Source organism: Lissotriton helveticus, chromosome 8 (genome assembly GCF_964261635.1).
Source record: "Lissotriton helveticus chromosome 8, aLisHel1.1, whole genome shotgun sequence".
NCBI classification, from domain to species: Eukaryota; Metazoa; Chordata; class Amphibia; order Caudata; family Salamandridae; genus Lissotriton; species Lissotriton helveticus.
This window is the reverse complement of record NC_136069.1, coordinates 901,641,143-901,658,229: the sequence shown is the minus strand read 5'-3', so window position 1 is coordinate 901,658,229 and position 17,087 is coordinate 901,641,143. Positions and strand designations below refer to the sequence as shown.

The 17,087-nt window shown below is 41.1% G+C and overlaps 1 protein-coding gene across 1 annotated transcript in view; it reads right to left on the bottom strand.

The window, feature by feature from the left end:
• Positions 1–7,337: 7,337 nt before the first annotated feature.
• LOC144772975 (coagulation factor X-like) overlaps positions 7,338–17,087 on the bottom strand; it is a 261,014-nt gene continuing 251,264 nt past the window's right edge. The window contains exon 8 of the mRNA XM_078657698.1: positions 7,338–8,187. Within this exon, the coding sequence (XP_078513824.1) occupies positions 7,640–8,187 (548 nt within the window). The 3' untranslated portion in view covers positions 7,338–7,639. The remainder of the gene's footprint in view (positions 8,188–17,087) is intronic.

Here is a 17,087-nt window from a genome sequence, read left to right as displayed (position 1 = left end):
TGACCCTGAGCAGTATTTGAACCAAAGAACTCTGGCCTCCTCGCACTGTATGCTCCGTGGGCTCGTACTTTGCAATCTTGTTTGAGGTCCCCTTGCGACCTGTGGGACCCCCTGAGGGTCATCTTGATTGTTCTTAGGCTTCCCTGGTTGCTTCAGATGACCCCTGACTCTCCATTGCTTGGAGAGTCCCCTTAACCTTGCTGTTCCACACCGTAACCTGTTTGTCCTTCCTGCGTGGGTTGCTGTTGTCAAGGCTTGTTGGTGCTCCTGTCGGACACCGACCCCCCCTCAGCACTCAACATCCTTTATGGAAGAGCTCAACTCCGCCTCCTGGTCATCCTCAACGCCTCCCGGACCTCGTAGCTGCAGAGTCAAGCATCCCTTCTTCGCACCTGAAGCACCCAACATCGGTGGGCATTAGTCTACCGAGCCCCTGGTCACTCTGAAGTGACCCAGACTCTGTCCCCTCTGATTTCAGGTTCCTCCCATCCAGAAACCAGGCTTGGATTCCACTGATCCTTTTCACCTTCATGGCAGCAGTACTTCTTCACCAGCTTCCATAGAGAACGACAAGAGTTTCCGACGCCACTTAAATCCTATGCACCTGGCTTCCTTGGGATAGGTAACTCTGATACTATGGTATTCATTGGTGGGGTTGCTCTTTAAACTCTTAAGTTCCAAAGGGTTTGCCCGAAGTCCTCCTAGAAGGGTCCTTAAACTTTAACTTTGCACCCGCGACGTTCTCACAGAGTTGTACGGAGCACGCAGTCGTGTTTCCTCACTGCACCTGTCCTCTGTGGGTTTCCAGCATCATCACCTTGGGTGGTTCCTTGGGGTCCCAGCGATTCTACGTGCACTAGGCACTGTTTTTAGTCGAGTCGTGATTGTTATACCACTATTTTAGTATATGGTTCGGTCTCCCCCTGGAGCCCGCTTTGTATTATGCTACTTACAACTGTTCTATTGATCCAGTATTGTGTGCCTTTTGTTCTACTCTGGTGTAGAGGATAGTAGAGAGTGTTATATTAATAAATCCATATTTCTTTATAAATACTTTGTGGTTTTCCTTCATTTAGTCAATAAAGAGTTGATTTTCTGGGGAAAGAAGCTGCGTTTCATTCCTTCAAGATTAAGCCTGAAGGCTGCTCTCCATAGCTACCAGTAGGATAGCTTTCAATAAGGTTATCTTTGACTTCAAACATCATAAGGGTTGGGTGGATTGGTACAGGGTGCCCACTTTAAAGTATGTACAGCATATACCTAGCCACCTTCTCAAAGAAGGGACACCTTTTTGGGCAGGCAGGTGGCTTCCTGCAGAAAAAACATTCGCTAGAGGTGATGTCCTCTTCCTATGTGTGCTGCAGAATGCAGCACTCATAAAAAAAGGAAACAAACGAGGTGAAATGAAAACATTTCTCCTCATTGTGCCTCCCTACACCCCCCCTAGGGAGGCATAGCATTCACACACATTCCCAGGTTTACAATTTCTCCTAAATCTGGGAATGTGTCAGGTTCCATGGGTGTTGCGTGAGAACATTAACTGCAACAACCATGGAACATCTCTTTCACACAAAGTGCTGCATGTAAAGGGGCTGTATTTACAAGGACAGGAAAAGCAATGCATGGTGGCTTTATGTGTCCTTGTAAATATGGGACAGGAAAATGTGCTGCAGTTGTGTCACAAAAAGTGACGCACCGGCGGCACAAGTGGCTTGTAAATAAGTCCCTTGGTTTGTAGTTTGGGATATGAGTAGTATGTTTGGTGCTGAGCATGATTTGAGAGGTGTGTTCTAACCCTGTTCCAGCAAACATGTGCCAGCACCTCAACAAGGAGTGAAGTAGAGTAATGTGAGAGTTATAGAGTCATGGTGCTTCTAATACCATCTCTGACTTAGGAGCCTACATTCGTTTTTAATCAAGCCCACAAACAGGTCCGCTCCTTTCTTGTATGCATTCCATTTAATTTAGTGCCAGACTCCACAAGGGAAGGGTGACAGCAAAGAAATAGTTTTTCTCTGAGTTTACTTCGCAATTATTATTGGTCCAGGAAAATAGTTTAATTTTAAACATGTTCATAAAGAAAACTATTATTTTATTGTACCAGCTAATTGTAACTTCTTGAAGTAAGGTATTGGTTCAACTGAATAATTCAACTGATTGCAAAAAATACATTTTTGTAGCATTGCTTTTTATTGGCATTATTAATTGATGTGATGTGTCCACAGAAACATGGAAACACGATTTCGGAAAAGGATGCATAATCTATAAATCAGTCAAAATAACGATCTACCTTCAACCCATAGTGGTGATTTCCATGAACACATAATGTGAGGAACCCATTTTCTTCCAAACATGTTCGCAACTGACATCTGCAGTGATGTGAAGATCCCAGGTGCTTAGAATTGGCAGTATATGAATGGTATATGATAGACAAGCTATTATATGTGCATTAAATCCCACCCATCCCTCTCCCTCTTTCACACGGCTGCTGTTCTGGACACCGGCCGCCTCTCTTGCTCTTCACTATGTATTGAAACTGTGCATATACCCAGTAATGCTTTTTGTGATCAGGCAAGCATGTTCCATTACTTCCCACACATTGATAGAGGAATACAGAAATACCTATGTATGTGCAATTTTACTGTTCTAATATTTTCTGTCATTTAAATGTGGTTCCTGCTGCTTCTTCATTCCCCAACTCTCCCCCAGAAATATTTTGTTGATTTTAATGTCCTAATATCAGCTCAGCAGTAACTCCCTAGCGGCTTAGACTGCCTAAACTTTCCAAGGGCTTGAGTGAAACCTGAGTGGTAACCTGAGAGCAATAAAGAAGTCATGTTTTTTCTGTAAGGGAAAGGAGTAGAGGAAGTTGAACAATATAGCCACAAAGTATTCTTCCTCACAGTAAAATGTACAGAACCACTTAAAATATAATGTTGTTTGCATGCCTCCAAAAGTTGCCTCAAATTCTCTTTTTGTCCTCCATAGTCCTCCATTTCCTGTTCCATTGATGGATTGGGGCAGAGAAGATGGGTAGGGACACAATTGTTTTTTTGAGCAACAACCTTGCTAAAAAATGACGGTCAGTGGAACACATCAATAACTCTACACAATTTTTTCATATTATGAGACCTAGTGAAACTTATATCGCCAACTTTGATTCAGACAACTGTACACTACCAAATGTGTTGCATTCTGATTGTCTCCTAGGCGGTCGATATCTACTCAGGAGATTCCTAGCAGGGCCTGAGACAAACATCGATACAGTATCAAACAACACGTCACTGTGCATTCTTACTTTCCATAACAGCTGGCTGGAAGGGTCACAGAAAAACGCAGCTCCAATCTGTTTCAATTAATCACCTATTTAGTTGTTTATAAAGTATACAGAGCAGTATTTTAAAGACAATGTATATATATATATATATATATATATATATATATATATATATATATATATATACTGTTTCATTTGTTTTTCAATATGTTGTATAATTTCCTTATATTTAACTTGCAATAAAAATAACTTTGGAGTGGAAACTCGCATAGGGAGATGGAACTATCGAAAAAGGAAATTGGAAAAAGTAAACAAAAATTAAACGCCAAACCAACAACTTATAGGGACTCAAATGTATTCATTTTAAATATAAAAATCAGTATTCAAGCATCTTGCGGCACCTCTTAAAATCTACTACCATTACCAGCTACTATTTAAATGGATGACTGCAAATCCCTTTTATAGCTACCAAAATGTTTGTATTTATAACATAACGTGTATTTGTAAAGTGCATGTTCACCCATAAGTGTATCTTGGTGTTGAATAACAAATGTTTATTGTTACCCAACTCAGTGTACTCATTTTATCAACCTGAGGTTTTATCAACCTCAGAAGGATGAAAGGCTGTGTAGACCCACTAGGATTTGAACCTATAACCATGAGGTCAAACACAGGCCCCTATAGTGGACACATTAGTCCACTAAGCCACCAGACTCAACATTTAAATACTAAGAAAATATTGAGTGACAGAGAAAGGATAATCTGAGCATAGAGAAGCAGAAAAGGGTTGCTGGATGGAGGTGTACATCTCTCTCATTAACTATTTTTAACCCTTGAAAAGTATATTATGCCATAAATGATTACAAATCTATACCTCCTCTCACAATTTTAACCTGAGAGTTTCCATATCTGCAACAACACCTCAATGCTGGTTTACTGGAAGGCCCCTCCCCAGGAAAGGCTTTGAACCCAATTTCTCCTATTCAGCAATATGGTATTAATGTTGCCATGAGTATAGAATGTTAGCATTGTTGTTGTTCATTAGAAATCTACAGTGAAGCTACAGTGGATCACTAGGGAATCAAGTGACTGACTGCTGCTGTTGAAAATTCATTTACCTCAGTATTCCAGGCATATTTCTGACATGGATTAATAAATTATTTGAGAACGTATAGAAAATGTCCCATTATTTTATCGTTTCAGAGTACTAACCATAATTTGAATGACGAAATGAAACCTGTCATTTGCTCCATTTACCTCTGTCTCCTCTATAGGAATTGATTTCAATGCTATAGCTCCTATTTCAGCAACATGGCTTTCAGATGTGCCACACTTTTGTCAAGAACAAAGAATCACAGTGCTCTAGTTGTTCATTGTAAACCTGTGGTGAAGTAGAACACTGAGGAACCATCTGTCAGACTGCTGCTGCTCGGGAGTATGTTTTACTCAGTAAATCAGATTTTTCCTCCAGTGGCTGAGGAAGGTCTTTGTGAATTTAGAGAAAATATGTCCTCGTTGTAGCTTCTTTGCCACTTACCATAATTTCCATGAGAATATCATGTGAGAAACCCGTTTTCTTTCAAACATGGCTCAACACGGTTCAACAACTTCCAGCAGGAGGTCAGCATTTTTCAGATAGTGAAATCACCTGAGAACTCACCACAATTCTTAAAATTAGTATGCCTCCACCAACAAATGATTTACATTATGACTAAATCTGTTCTCACCTTTATTTATGCACCTTTGTCAAAGTCTTAAACTGAGGCTTTCACAACAATGCATTTCTTGTAACCTTCAATCTAAACGAAATATTCAATTAAAACACAAAACCACAAAAACAATTGTGTGAATTTCACCCCTAATTTAAAGGGTCTGAGTTACAATAGCAATATTATCCAAGAGGGAGGGCACTTCCAGGAAGGTCTTTGACTGTCGTAGAGTAGGGCCCCTCTTTCCTACCCCAGGCCCCTCTGACTTCACCCCAGGCAGTACATCAATGAGAATGCCCCCCCCCCTTGCATATTAATGCTTAATTTCAAGTAATGCATCTGAATTCATGTATACTTTCTCGGGTGCAGAGACAGAATATCGAGTAAAAAATATTGTGTTGAACAAATATTGAGTCATTAATATCGTGGTTCAGAAATATCGACAGCAAGAATATCGTTGTCAGGAATATCGGTAAGTAATATCAATTTAAAAATATCGAAGTGTTTAATATCGTTTGCAAAAATATAGTTGTTAAAAATAGTTTTTTTTATTCATGTTCTGCATTTTAGATTATATATTTTATATGTATGTGACGTATTTTTTTGTATAATGATTGTTTATACTTTTAATATAAGTGTAAAATTTTTAGTAGTTATAAAAAAAAATTATTAGAATTTTGCGTTTTTAGTTCTGTCGCAAGTTGTGGTTTTATAGGGGAATAGGATGGGAAGTTATTTAATTATAGTACATTTATTGATTGTTTTTATTTATTAATATTTGTTTAATTGAGATGTTATAGTGTTAAATGTGTAAAGTAATTTATTATTAATCAATTAATAATGTGTTGTTAATTTTAAATAATTAATTGGTAATTAATTATGGTAATTGTGTAATTAATTTTAAGTGTGTGTTGTGGTGTTATAGGAGTAAAGGGTGGGACGTAATTTGTATCTAATTAATTAATATATAGTTGTCAATTAATATTAATTATTTGATATTTATTTTGGGTAGTTGTTTATTTTTGTGTGTTATTTTTACTTTTAAAGTGGTAAAGGGTGGGACTACATTTTAATTACTTTATTATTAGTTGTTAATAGTAATAGTTTTAAATTTAAAAATAAGTGTAAATTGTGTTATATTATGTTATACTTTAATTTAGGTGTGTGGTGGATATTATAGTGTTAAAGTGTGTGTAGTCAATTCATGTTTATTCGTTTTTTATTAATAATATTTTTAATTAATTATTAATTAGGTTAATTATGGAAGTACATTTCATTAGAAATGTTAAAGTGTTTTGTTATTGTGTGGTGTTAATGGGTAGGAAATAAAATAAATACATTTATGTATTAATACTTTTTTTGTTTGTAAACGTATTTAAGTTTAAAATAATTATTTTTTATAAATGTATTTATTTTTTTATTTTATATATTATTTTCATTTTTTAACTATTATTTATAAATGTTATTTTTTAAGTTATTAATATTTTTTATTTTTGTTTTAACGGTTTGAGTGTGAATAGTAATTTTTGTCTCCCTGATATCCAACATTTTCCCTAATGTTGCACTCACTGGAGTGAGAATAGTAATTTGTGCCTCGCCGCAATTCAGCCCTTTCCATACTGTTGCACTCACTAGAGTGGGAATAGTGATTTTTACCCGCACGCTATCCAGCACTTTCCCAACGGTTGCACTCACTGCAGTTGGAATAGTATTTTTTACCCCATCCGCTATCCAACACTTTCCATACTGTTGCACTCTTTGAAGTGGGAATAGTAATTATTTCTCCTCCGCTATCCAACAATTTCCCTACTGTTGCTCTCACTGGAGTGGGAATAGTCATTTTTACCCCTTCCCTATTCAACACTTTCCCTACAGTTGCACTCACTGGAGTTGGAATTGTAAATTTAATTCCTCCGCTATCCTACACTTACCCTACTTTTGCACTCACTTGAGTGGGAATAGTAATGTTTTCCCCTTTGCCATCCAACACTTTCCTAAATATATATGTATACATTATTATTTGTGTGTCTATTTTTTATTAAGTTTATTAGTTATATTTTATTGAAGTGTATATTAAATGTATTTTATTTTGTAACATTTTATATAATATTTAATATAGTTAATATATGTTATTTTATATTTATATAAAAATCGATATTTTATACATCGATATTTTTTGTCGATATTTTTGTACTTACCTGTTTAAGTGTAGGAGTCGATATTTTTGTTGTCTATATTTTTTACTTGATATTTTTTACATCGATGTTGTGTCAGTGAACCTTTTCTTGGGCTATGTTATAGTCTTTTGATTGATCAGAGAAAGGTGTGTGTCCTTTTAAAAACATACTCGATAGTAAGAACATGTTTTTATTGCTATTCATTTCAGTTTTTTTCATAAACGTATAATGCTCTCACAGTAGATAAAAATTAAAAAAAATACAATATCAGAATACAGAAGGGCCAATCCTGTCAATAAATGGTGCATTTCTTGGTGTCTTATAGTATGGCACTTTTTGAAGGTTTATTGTACTTGATTTATTGTGACTGATCATGAGGCATAGACCAGAAGCATAGGTCCCATCTGTGTGTTATCATGCAGTGGTTATCAGACAATATTATTTTACCTCTGTTAATTCTTTTTGTGCTACTTTTTTTATGACTTAATCTTCATTGCAGCTCTTATCCATTTGTGAAACTTTGACACCTTGGTGTAAACACCATACTTTCCTTTCTGTGCACAACCTTCTCCCCAGCTCACTATTCCTGTAATAAAAAAGGTGTCTCGGTACGGGGTAACATGAGGTCCACCACTGTCCCCCTGGCAAGCGTCCTTGACCTCTGTGTCATAGCCGGCACAGAACATGTTCTTTGTGATGGCGAAGGTGCTGGATTCAATACACTGCTGCCTATCAATGTATGGAACCTGGAGAACTTGGAGTTTGAAGGCCTGCTGGCCCCTCTGCTGGATGACTCCAAAACCACTTACTGTTGCAGCCTCTTGAGCCATGAGTACATCATCGGCAAAGTCCACCTCTGGGATACACACTGGGATAACATACCGAGTGAAATTTATGGGCTCTTTCAATCTCAATAAAGCAATGTCATAGTCATAGGTTTGCAGGACAAATTTTTGATGTGTGATTATTCTCTCCACCTTATGGACTGATTCTGTGCCTTCTTTCTTCTTTGTGTCAACTTCCCCTAATTGGAGATATAATAATATAGTTACCATTTGTGAGTGACAATGGACTCACCTAAACATGTATTTCAAGATAAACATTGCACCGAGTTTTTCATTTGATTTTTGTTGTAATAATTGTGGAAAAATAACATGCAGAGGTAAAACACCATAAATACCTTTGTAATTCATTAAAAATACCAAGTATAGTAATTAAATAACTGTGCACACCTCTAGAAACAAGATGCGTTTCACCTTAAAAAAATCCAAATAAATCAATTGAATTGGATAATAAATCCCATAAATTCCTCACAAGTTCCCCAAGGTCTTTACAGAGTTCTTGACCTCACCTACCATCTTTTAGAGAACTTTTCTCTCTGCAAGATATATTGCATTTTGACTTTTGAGTTTTCAATACCTACAATTTGTTAAAATCTCCACAGTTGTGCAATGATGGACCTATCAACCAGTGAACCCATGAAAATCAATGTATATGAATTGTGTTGGGTGTGCCTATACTCCATAATCCTGAGTTAGGGACAACTTTATGTATGGTTTTAATGAACCTCTCAAACACCTATTGACAGAATATCATTACCAGGGGACAATGCCAAATCCATGTTGCTGCTATTTATCAGGCAATTGTTCTATGCCCATGTTATGTAATTTTTCACACACATGTATAGTAAAACTGATATTGAATATTGCATTCTTCTGAGATTAGGAGCAGTTGAAATCAGATGCAGCACCAGTAAGGCTTCATATCATTCTATAGTACTTTTTATTCCGCTCTTTGTTACCCACTTTTCCAGTTGGGACTTCATCATTGGCAAAAACACTCCCTATAATTTGATTCATCATATGAGAAAAATTAGGCTTGATCTGGACAGAGTGAGTATGGAACAGAACTTAGTATGGTGGTTTGATGGCCATTTTGATCAGATGTATCCTGTTTATTCATTATATTGAAATAGTTTGCTCAGCCTGCAAGTCCTTTTTCAAAAGGCTCTAATAATTTAATTTTTACAAAAATATTGAATCAATTGTTGACCATAACCTAGAGTATCAAACAGTGTAGGAATTATTGCTCCCTTAAGGGACAGAAGAAATGTAGTCTCTAGTGAGTTCAAGAAGAACACTTCGATATTCAGCACAATTATACTATAGCCAGAAATGGAGGAGAATTACTCTAGCATCCCTAATAGTCTAGCTAACTTTTCTTGATGAGGACGAGGTGCTGGAGGAAGGGTAGGTTGCTGCAATATTTTCACAAGGACTATTATGCTGAAATACAGCATGCCTCTCTAGATGACCTCGAGGAGGCAGAAGATTAACCACAATTGGGTCCACCTGATTAGGTCCAAAAGGTCAGCCTAGTCAGGTTTTTCTGCGGTCTAATTTGTAAACAAGCTCCAAATGCCTGGATCACGTACTGCATATTAATAGTTCCAAGCATTGTGTAGATAGAATTCAATCCCCCCGGAATTGTCCAGATCATTCATTGGTAATTTGAGGCAAGAAATATGTTGACCTCTTGATTTTTTTGACTCACTTAGATCATTACTTTTCATGGTAGCACACATTCTTTTTAAATAGGAAAGTGCACTCACCCAATAAATAGTCTTTAGTCCTGAGATTCACCTGTTGCTTTTTAGCCACACTCCACTCCTATACTCACTAATCACACATCTACACTTAGGGTCCTACACAGGCACTTCACATACGGCTTCTTTTGGAAAAAAGATCTCCATGAAACAGCCCTCTCGAGGGTACCCATCAAGCATTGCAGCGCCAGCTAGACAAGGAGCAAAAGCCCTATGATGAAGCATGACACTCTTTCAAGTGTGTGAAAGCCCCCATTCCAATAAGGGAATTACCTCTTGGGTTCCACCCATACAGACCTATTAGAAACCCTAACACCCCCTTATAGGAACTGCATACTCCCCACACATTCCTGATGTAGAAAGATAGCCATGTCATCCAAATTGAAACTAATAAGGACTGTAACATCATCCCTGATTTTTCTGGCTAGGTGCACAATGCAATTAATAGAGGAGAAAGAGGACAGGTCAGTCAAGTAGCTTGCTCAGCCAAGAAACTACTACTAATACTTTCCTCAAAGATAAGGCTAGATTTGGAACCCTTGAACAAAGATCCAAGTAACCTGGTGAACTGGGAGGAGAGACGGATATGAATCTGTACATGTTTCAAGAAGTCCCAGTTCACCAGCATTAAACAAAGAAGTGTTAAGGGTGTCTTACTGACCTCTGCATAATTTATCACTTTAATCAGGAAACAGGTACTAGTGGCCAACAACTGACTAGGTAAATACTTGGGTGCACATTAGTATGGCGGGCGGACTTCGTCCGCCTGCCATACCTGTGGGAAATGGAACCGCCTGCTAAGGGTGCGGTGGTTCCGTACATCCCATTAGGATACGCCCGCCACTCTGGCGCATCCCGCATTTTTAACGTTGCGCGGGCGGTGCTGAAAGCACCGCCTGCCGCAATGCCAAAAATGCATGTTGTGCTTTTCAATGCACAACGTGACAGGCACCACGCAGTGCACCCCCCATTGTGCACCCCCTAATGCCCCGGAGGCCCTGGGGGCCCACAACGGGCCCCCCAAGCAGACTCCGCATACCTTTCTGTGGCGGCAATGCCACCATGGAAAGGGATTTCCAAAGGCACATTCTAATATGGCTGACGGTGTCTTTCAGACACCGCCACCATTGAACCCTTTGTCGCCCGGTCGACATGTCGGACACCACAGCCATTGTAATATGGCGGGGGTAATTTCTGCAAGGATGGCGGGCAGATCGCCCCCGCAGGGCCGGCGGTGACTACCACCGGCCCGGCGGGGGCGATCCGCCCGCCATCCTAATGGGGCCTTAAGTTCACATGGACAATGTTCAGGACAATTCTGGCCAACCTCAAATGTTCAGAACAATTTTAGCCAACCTCTAAGCACCACTGTTTCGGAAAATTACCAGCTCATAGATTTATGAAGTGTTAGCATTCTAAGAAGAAAAAGTTTCACATTGATGAGAATTTTTAGTTTCAAGGGATACTTTGAAAAATATTTTTTGTCAATGCATTATTTATTTAGGGCCATATTGATGACTCCAGTTGTGTCGCGCTTCCACCACATAATATGGTATATCCATGACGCAACTGAAAAATCAGATTTATCAAGCCATGCAAGGCCACTTTGCGTGGCTCTGAGTGGCTTCATAAATCTTCAGTAAAGCAACACAGCGTAAATAGCTGCATTGCCTTAATCTGTGATAGGGAGGTGTTCCATGAGTATTTCCTGGGTGTTACCACCCAACTGCCTTGGTTTTTGATGCATTGCCAGATGTACCAGAACTTGTAAACCTGGGGATGCGCTAAAAAGATACTCCTTCCCAGGAGAGGTGTAACAAGGAAAAATGTTTGTATTTCTCCTCGTTACTTCCTCTTTCTATATATGCTATATTCTGCAGGAATATACCTCTCGCGATTGTTTTGTGCAGGAGGGTGCCCCTTCTTGCACAAGCCTGCATGCAAAAAGGCACCCTTGCACCATGGTGCAAGGGTGTCAGAGTTGGCATTGGGGAGCCAAAATGGAGCCAGTGTAGGGGAAAAGGAATGAAACTGCTGTATTCCTTTAAGTACAACACATTCCATATCCATTCTCTGTCACGCAGTCCAGCAAGGTGACTTGCTGCGCTCCACTGAGTGACAATGTCATAAATATGCCCCTTAATTCCTGAAAGGGGATCCCAAAAAAAGTATTAATATTCACAAAAAATTGAGCAAATTCAGAGTATAAGTAATTCTTAATAAATCACATTTTACTGATATCGTACAGAAAGAAAACAGTAAGTCTTATAGCACACACAATCAAACACAGCAGTTGTGAAAGCCTCACATTAATTGTTAACAAAAAGGTCACTGTAATAGCCCCACCACATGTTCCAAATTTTCTTATATTTGCGTGGGCAATCCAGAGCCACACTTGCTGGTTTATCCATTTTTGCACATCAGTCCAATGCCTTGCACCACGCTATCAATGAGGTCTGGTTGGCTGAGTTCCAAGCCAAAGCAACATCTCTTTTGAGCAATCAGTGCTCCCTTCAACTCCTAGCCAGATCTTGCAATAAACCAAAAATAGACACATGGGGAAGTGAGTTGAAGATGGCAACCCAATAGAGTTCACTAACAGGGCAGGACCAAACCGCATGAAAGAAGACAGTGCCTTTCTTGCCACAACATGGGAAAGCAGGGGAGGGGCTACGATGAACCCTCATCAAGCTCATCTGTGTCAAGTAGGTGATATGCAGAAAATTCATTTGAATCGATCAGAACCTTCAGCAAATTGTCAGCTCCCTCAGGGCCATAGCGACCTACTTCCATTCACTGTTTTCCAGGAGACCCACCCATAATTCCAATTTGGACGTCATGGGGATGAGTAGATGTGGTGAATTGATGATGGCTTAGGATTTATAGATGCTGGAAATGCCTCTCTGGATCATGGGCCCCATCAGTTGCTGGGTTTTCAGAGGGCTAAATGCAGGTGGCACCCTTAAACAGTCCCCATAGGATATCATGGCATAAAGAAGCTGTAGGAACTTATAAAATTGAGATTGCAGCAGATTAAGGTCTGCCTGAACCTGTTTGTAATCGATTTCATACATTCCCCATCCTAGAGATGTCAATGAGGCATGCAAACCATCCCAGCCAACTGCTCTCCAGAGGTGGGCTGAGGAGTAATCTTCCTGTCCCACCCAATCCAGCTCAGCCCCAACCTCCACACCAAGAATACCACCCTTGAAAGCTCCAGAAGGGAGTAAGCACAGGAGCCCCGTATCACATCATCCTCTTAATGTTGTCATGAGCCATGAATGTCACTTCAGTCCGAAAGGGTGGGTCTGCTCGCCATGGGGCCAATCATTCAAAAACATTAGTTACGAGGCCTAGTAATATAGCTGTTCGTCTGAGGCAGCATCCAACGACATCACTCCCTCCCAAGACCTCTGCAACGCATTATCCTCCTTCTTCTACAACAAAATTGCTGACATCCACAACAGCTTTGAGAACTCTCCAAGCAATCCCCCCTCCCCACCCCCCTCTGATCCTACTCCCCCAACTAACATCCTCAACGCCTGGAACCCAATTACTACTGAAGACACCATTCGCCTCATGAACTCAATCCACTCTGGCTCGCCCACTGACCCTTGCCCCCACCACATCTTCAACAAAGCTGACTCCATCATCGCCCCCCATCTCCGTGATGTCATCAACTGCTCATTCAACTCTGCCACCTTCCCAGAAAGCTGGAAACACGCCGAACTCAGCGCCCTTCTGAAAAAACCCACAGCAGACCCCTCTGAACTTAAAAACTACCGACCTATATCCCTCCTCCCATTCCCGGCCAAAGTCATCGAGAAAGCCGTCAACAGCCAGCTCGCCACCTTCCTTGAATCCAACAACTCCCTTGATCCATCTCAATCTGGATTTCGAGCCAAACACAGCACCGAAACCGCCCTCATTGCAGCGACCGACGACATCCGAGCACTCCTGGACAACGGAGAAACAGTGGCCCTAATCCTACTTGACCTTTCCGCCGCTTTCGACACAGTTTGCCACAGCACCCTTATACATCGACTTAGCAACATCGGCATACAAGGAAAAGCCTTGGACTGGATCATCTCATTCCTCTCTGAGAGAACTCAAAGAGTCCGACTCCCCCCATTCTACTCAGAGGCCACCGAAGTCATCTGCGGCGTACCTCAAGGATCCTCACTCAGTCCCACCCTCTTTAACGTATACATGACTCCTCTCGCCTCCATCGCACGTCAACACAACCTCAACATCATCTCTTATGCCGACGACACCCAGTTAATCCTCTCCCTCACCAAAGACCCCAACACCGCCAAAACCAACCTTCACGAAGGCATGAAAGAAGTAGCCGAATGGATGAAACAGAGCCGCCTAAAACTCAATTCAGACAAAACGGAGGTACTCATCCTAGGCTCTTCCCCCTCAGCTTGGGACGACTCCCGGTGGCCTTCCGCACTGGGCGCAGCACCAACACCCACAGACCACGCACGTAACCTTGGCTTCATCCTAGATTCCTCTCTCTCGATGTCCAGACAAGTCAACACCGTCTCGTCTTCCTGCTTCAACGCACTTCGCATTCTCAAAAAGATCTTCCGCTGGATCCCCCTCAAGACAAGAAAGACTGTCACCCACGCACTGGTCACGAGTCGACTGGATTACGGCAACACACTCTACGCCGGAATCACAGCAAAATTACAGAAAAAACTCCAGCGCATCCAAAACGCGTCGGCGAGACTCATATTAGACATCCCGCGCCAAGATCACATCACCAAACATCTAAAAGACCTCCACTGGCTTCCTGTTAACAAAAGAATTACTTTCCGCCTTCTCACCCACGCGCACAAAGCCCTCCACAATCTAGGACCCGAATGCCTCAACACTCGACTGTCCTTCTACAAACCCACCCGTCAACTTAGATCGTCCAATCATGCCCTCGCCACAGTCCCGCGCATCCGGAAATCCACCATGGGTGGCAGATCCTTCTCCTACCTGGCTGCCAAGACATGGAACTCACTCCCCACTCACCACCGCCTTACTCAGAACCACACCTCCTTCAGAAAAGAACTTAAAACCTGGCTTTTCGACAAATAATGAACCCCTTCCCATAGCGCCTTGAGACCCTCTGAGTGAGTAGTACGCTTTACAAATGTCAGAACTTGAACTTGAACAGGCTGCCATATCCCCATCAAAGGTGGACTGAGCAGATTTCCCCAAATCAGTGCATGGAACCTGGTTGCCCCAGAGAAAGACCCATATCTTAGCTCGGATCATAGTAACCCGCTACTTGGGGATCACATATGGAAACCTTTGGAGAAAGCACAGACAGTGCTACAGCACCATTATCTTGAAAAGCACTACCATTCCTAGGATACTAAGGGGCCGCTGGGCCCATTTTGTGAGGTCTTTCTGCATCCTTGCAACCATGGAGGGTGAGAATAAGGGACCTGGTGAGGGCCGGAAGCAGGGAAATGTGTATTCCCAGGTATGAGAAGGTTGGCCTACTAACAATAATCTGGATCTTCCAGTTAGTCACCTCTGCATCACCAGTCAGCGAGACCAGGATGGACTCGGTTCAATTTACTTGCAGGCCGGAGGCCTGCCCATATAATTTCAAACATTATCATAAATGTGGTTACCCTATAAAGTCAAAAGGACATGGGCATCGGTCAGTACAGAAAAACAATGGTCCTAGAATGTTGTAGCTTAAGTTCAAAACAGTATCAGTATCAGTATCAGTAACAGAATGAGTGTAGTCATTTAGGTTCATAAGATCATAAGCACACAAAGAAATAGCAAGGCCACTTCCAAAAGACTGATAACTTAAATGTATTCAGTCACACATTGAGTTATTTCAAAGAAACACACTTTAGGTATTTTGATGTACAATGTTTTATCCACACGGTTATCATCAGGGAGAAAGTGGTACGTGAAAAGTTTTAGTGCTCATGTGAAAGAATAGAAAAGGAAAAGAAGAAGCGGTTGTCGTTACATTGAGGAAATTCAAATATTTATGACATTAGGGAACCGGCATAGGTTGAAATGGTCTCCCTTAAGATATTCAGGCCTACCCTTATAAGCACAGTTGCGTACAGTACATTAGTTAAACTGTTCTTCTTCACAGTGTAACTTCATCTGTGAGTCAGGTGTAGGGGGCAGATGTAGGGTGTAGACCTATTCAGGATCGTCGACGTTTCGACCCTATTGCGTAAGGGTGAGTGTGGTCCTCAGCAGCGGGTCTTCCTCAGGACGGGGGTGGGGGTATCAATGTTTTAAGTCTGGTGAGTAACAACAGCATATGCTTCAAGATACAGTGAATGGTAAATCCTGTAGATCCATCAGGAAAAGGGAATGTTTCCCAACACCGCTGAGTGGAGGGAGAGATTGAGTAGATACAATATCAATAGCTCTGATCAAGTCATACGTCAGGTCTGAGAGCTGTCGATCCCTAACAAAGCCTCTCTGGTCCTGATGCAAGATGTCTCCAGCTACTCGCCCCAGTCTTGTGGCCATAACAGAGGCGAACATTTTATAATCAGCATTCAGGATAGATATTGGCCTGTAGGACCCACAGCTAGTTGCAGCTTTACCAGGTTTTAAGATCAGAGTTATAGATGCATTATCCTACGAAGCTGGGGGGGCTACCCCTCCTGAAGTATCTGATTGAAAAGAACGGTCAAAATAGGAACAATTTCCTTAGCCAGGACTCCATAAATGTCCGAGGGGAGGCCCTCAGGGACTGCCGCCTTCCCCATTTTACAGCTCACAATAGCTTTATTAACCTCTTCCTGTGTAATAGGTTGATCGAGATAACCTTGTTGGTCTGTGGTTAATGAAGGCAATGTGAGCTCATTCAGCCAGGTCTCAATACTAGAGTGGTCAACATATTTATCCTCATTGTAGATGTCTTAAAAAAAAAGACTGAAAAACCCTACGAATATCTTCATCTGATGTAAACGTTAGGTTGCCTTGCGTGATTGACCCAATGTTATTTCTAACTTGATCGGACTTTGCTTTCCAGGCGAGGAGTTTACCTGCTCCTTCGTCATACTCAAAGTGAGCAATTTTGCTTGCCTCCCACCTACGAAGTACCCGTGTATTTAACACTGTTTCAAGGTGTCCTTTCAAACTCATCAATTTGTTTTGTAACTCTTGAGATGTTTCAGGGGAGGTACCATTGGATCGATTTAATTCCGATTGCAATCTTTTTATTCCAGCCTCAATAGTGGAAACCTCCTCTCTATATCTATTTTTTCCTGTAGCTAGCCCTGCTGGTAATTTTGCCACATAGAAAAGCTTTATAGGCGTCCCATACGCACACC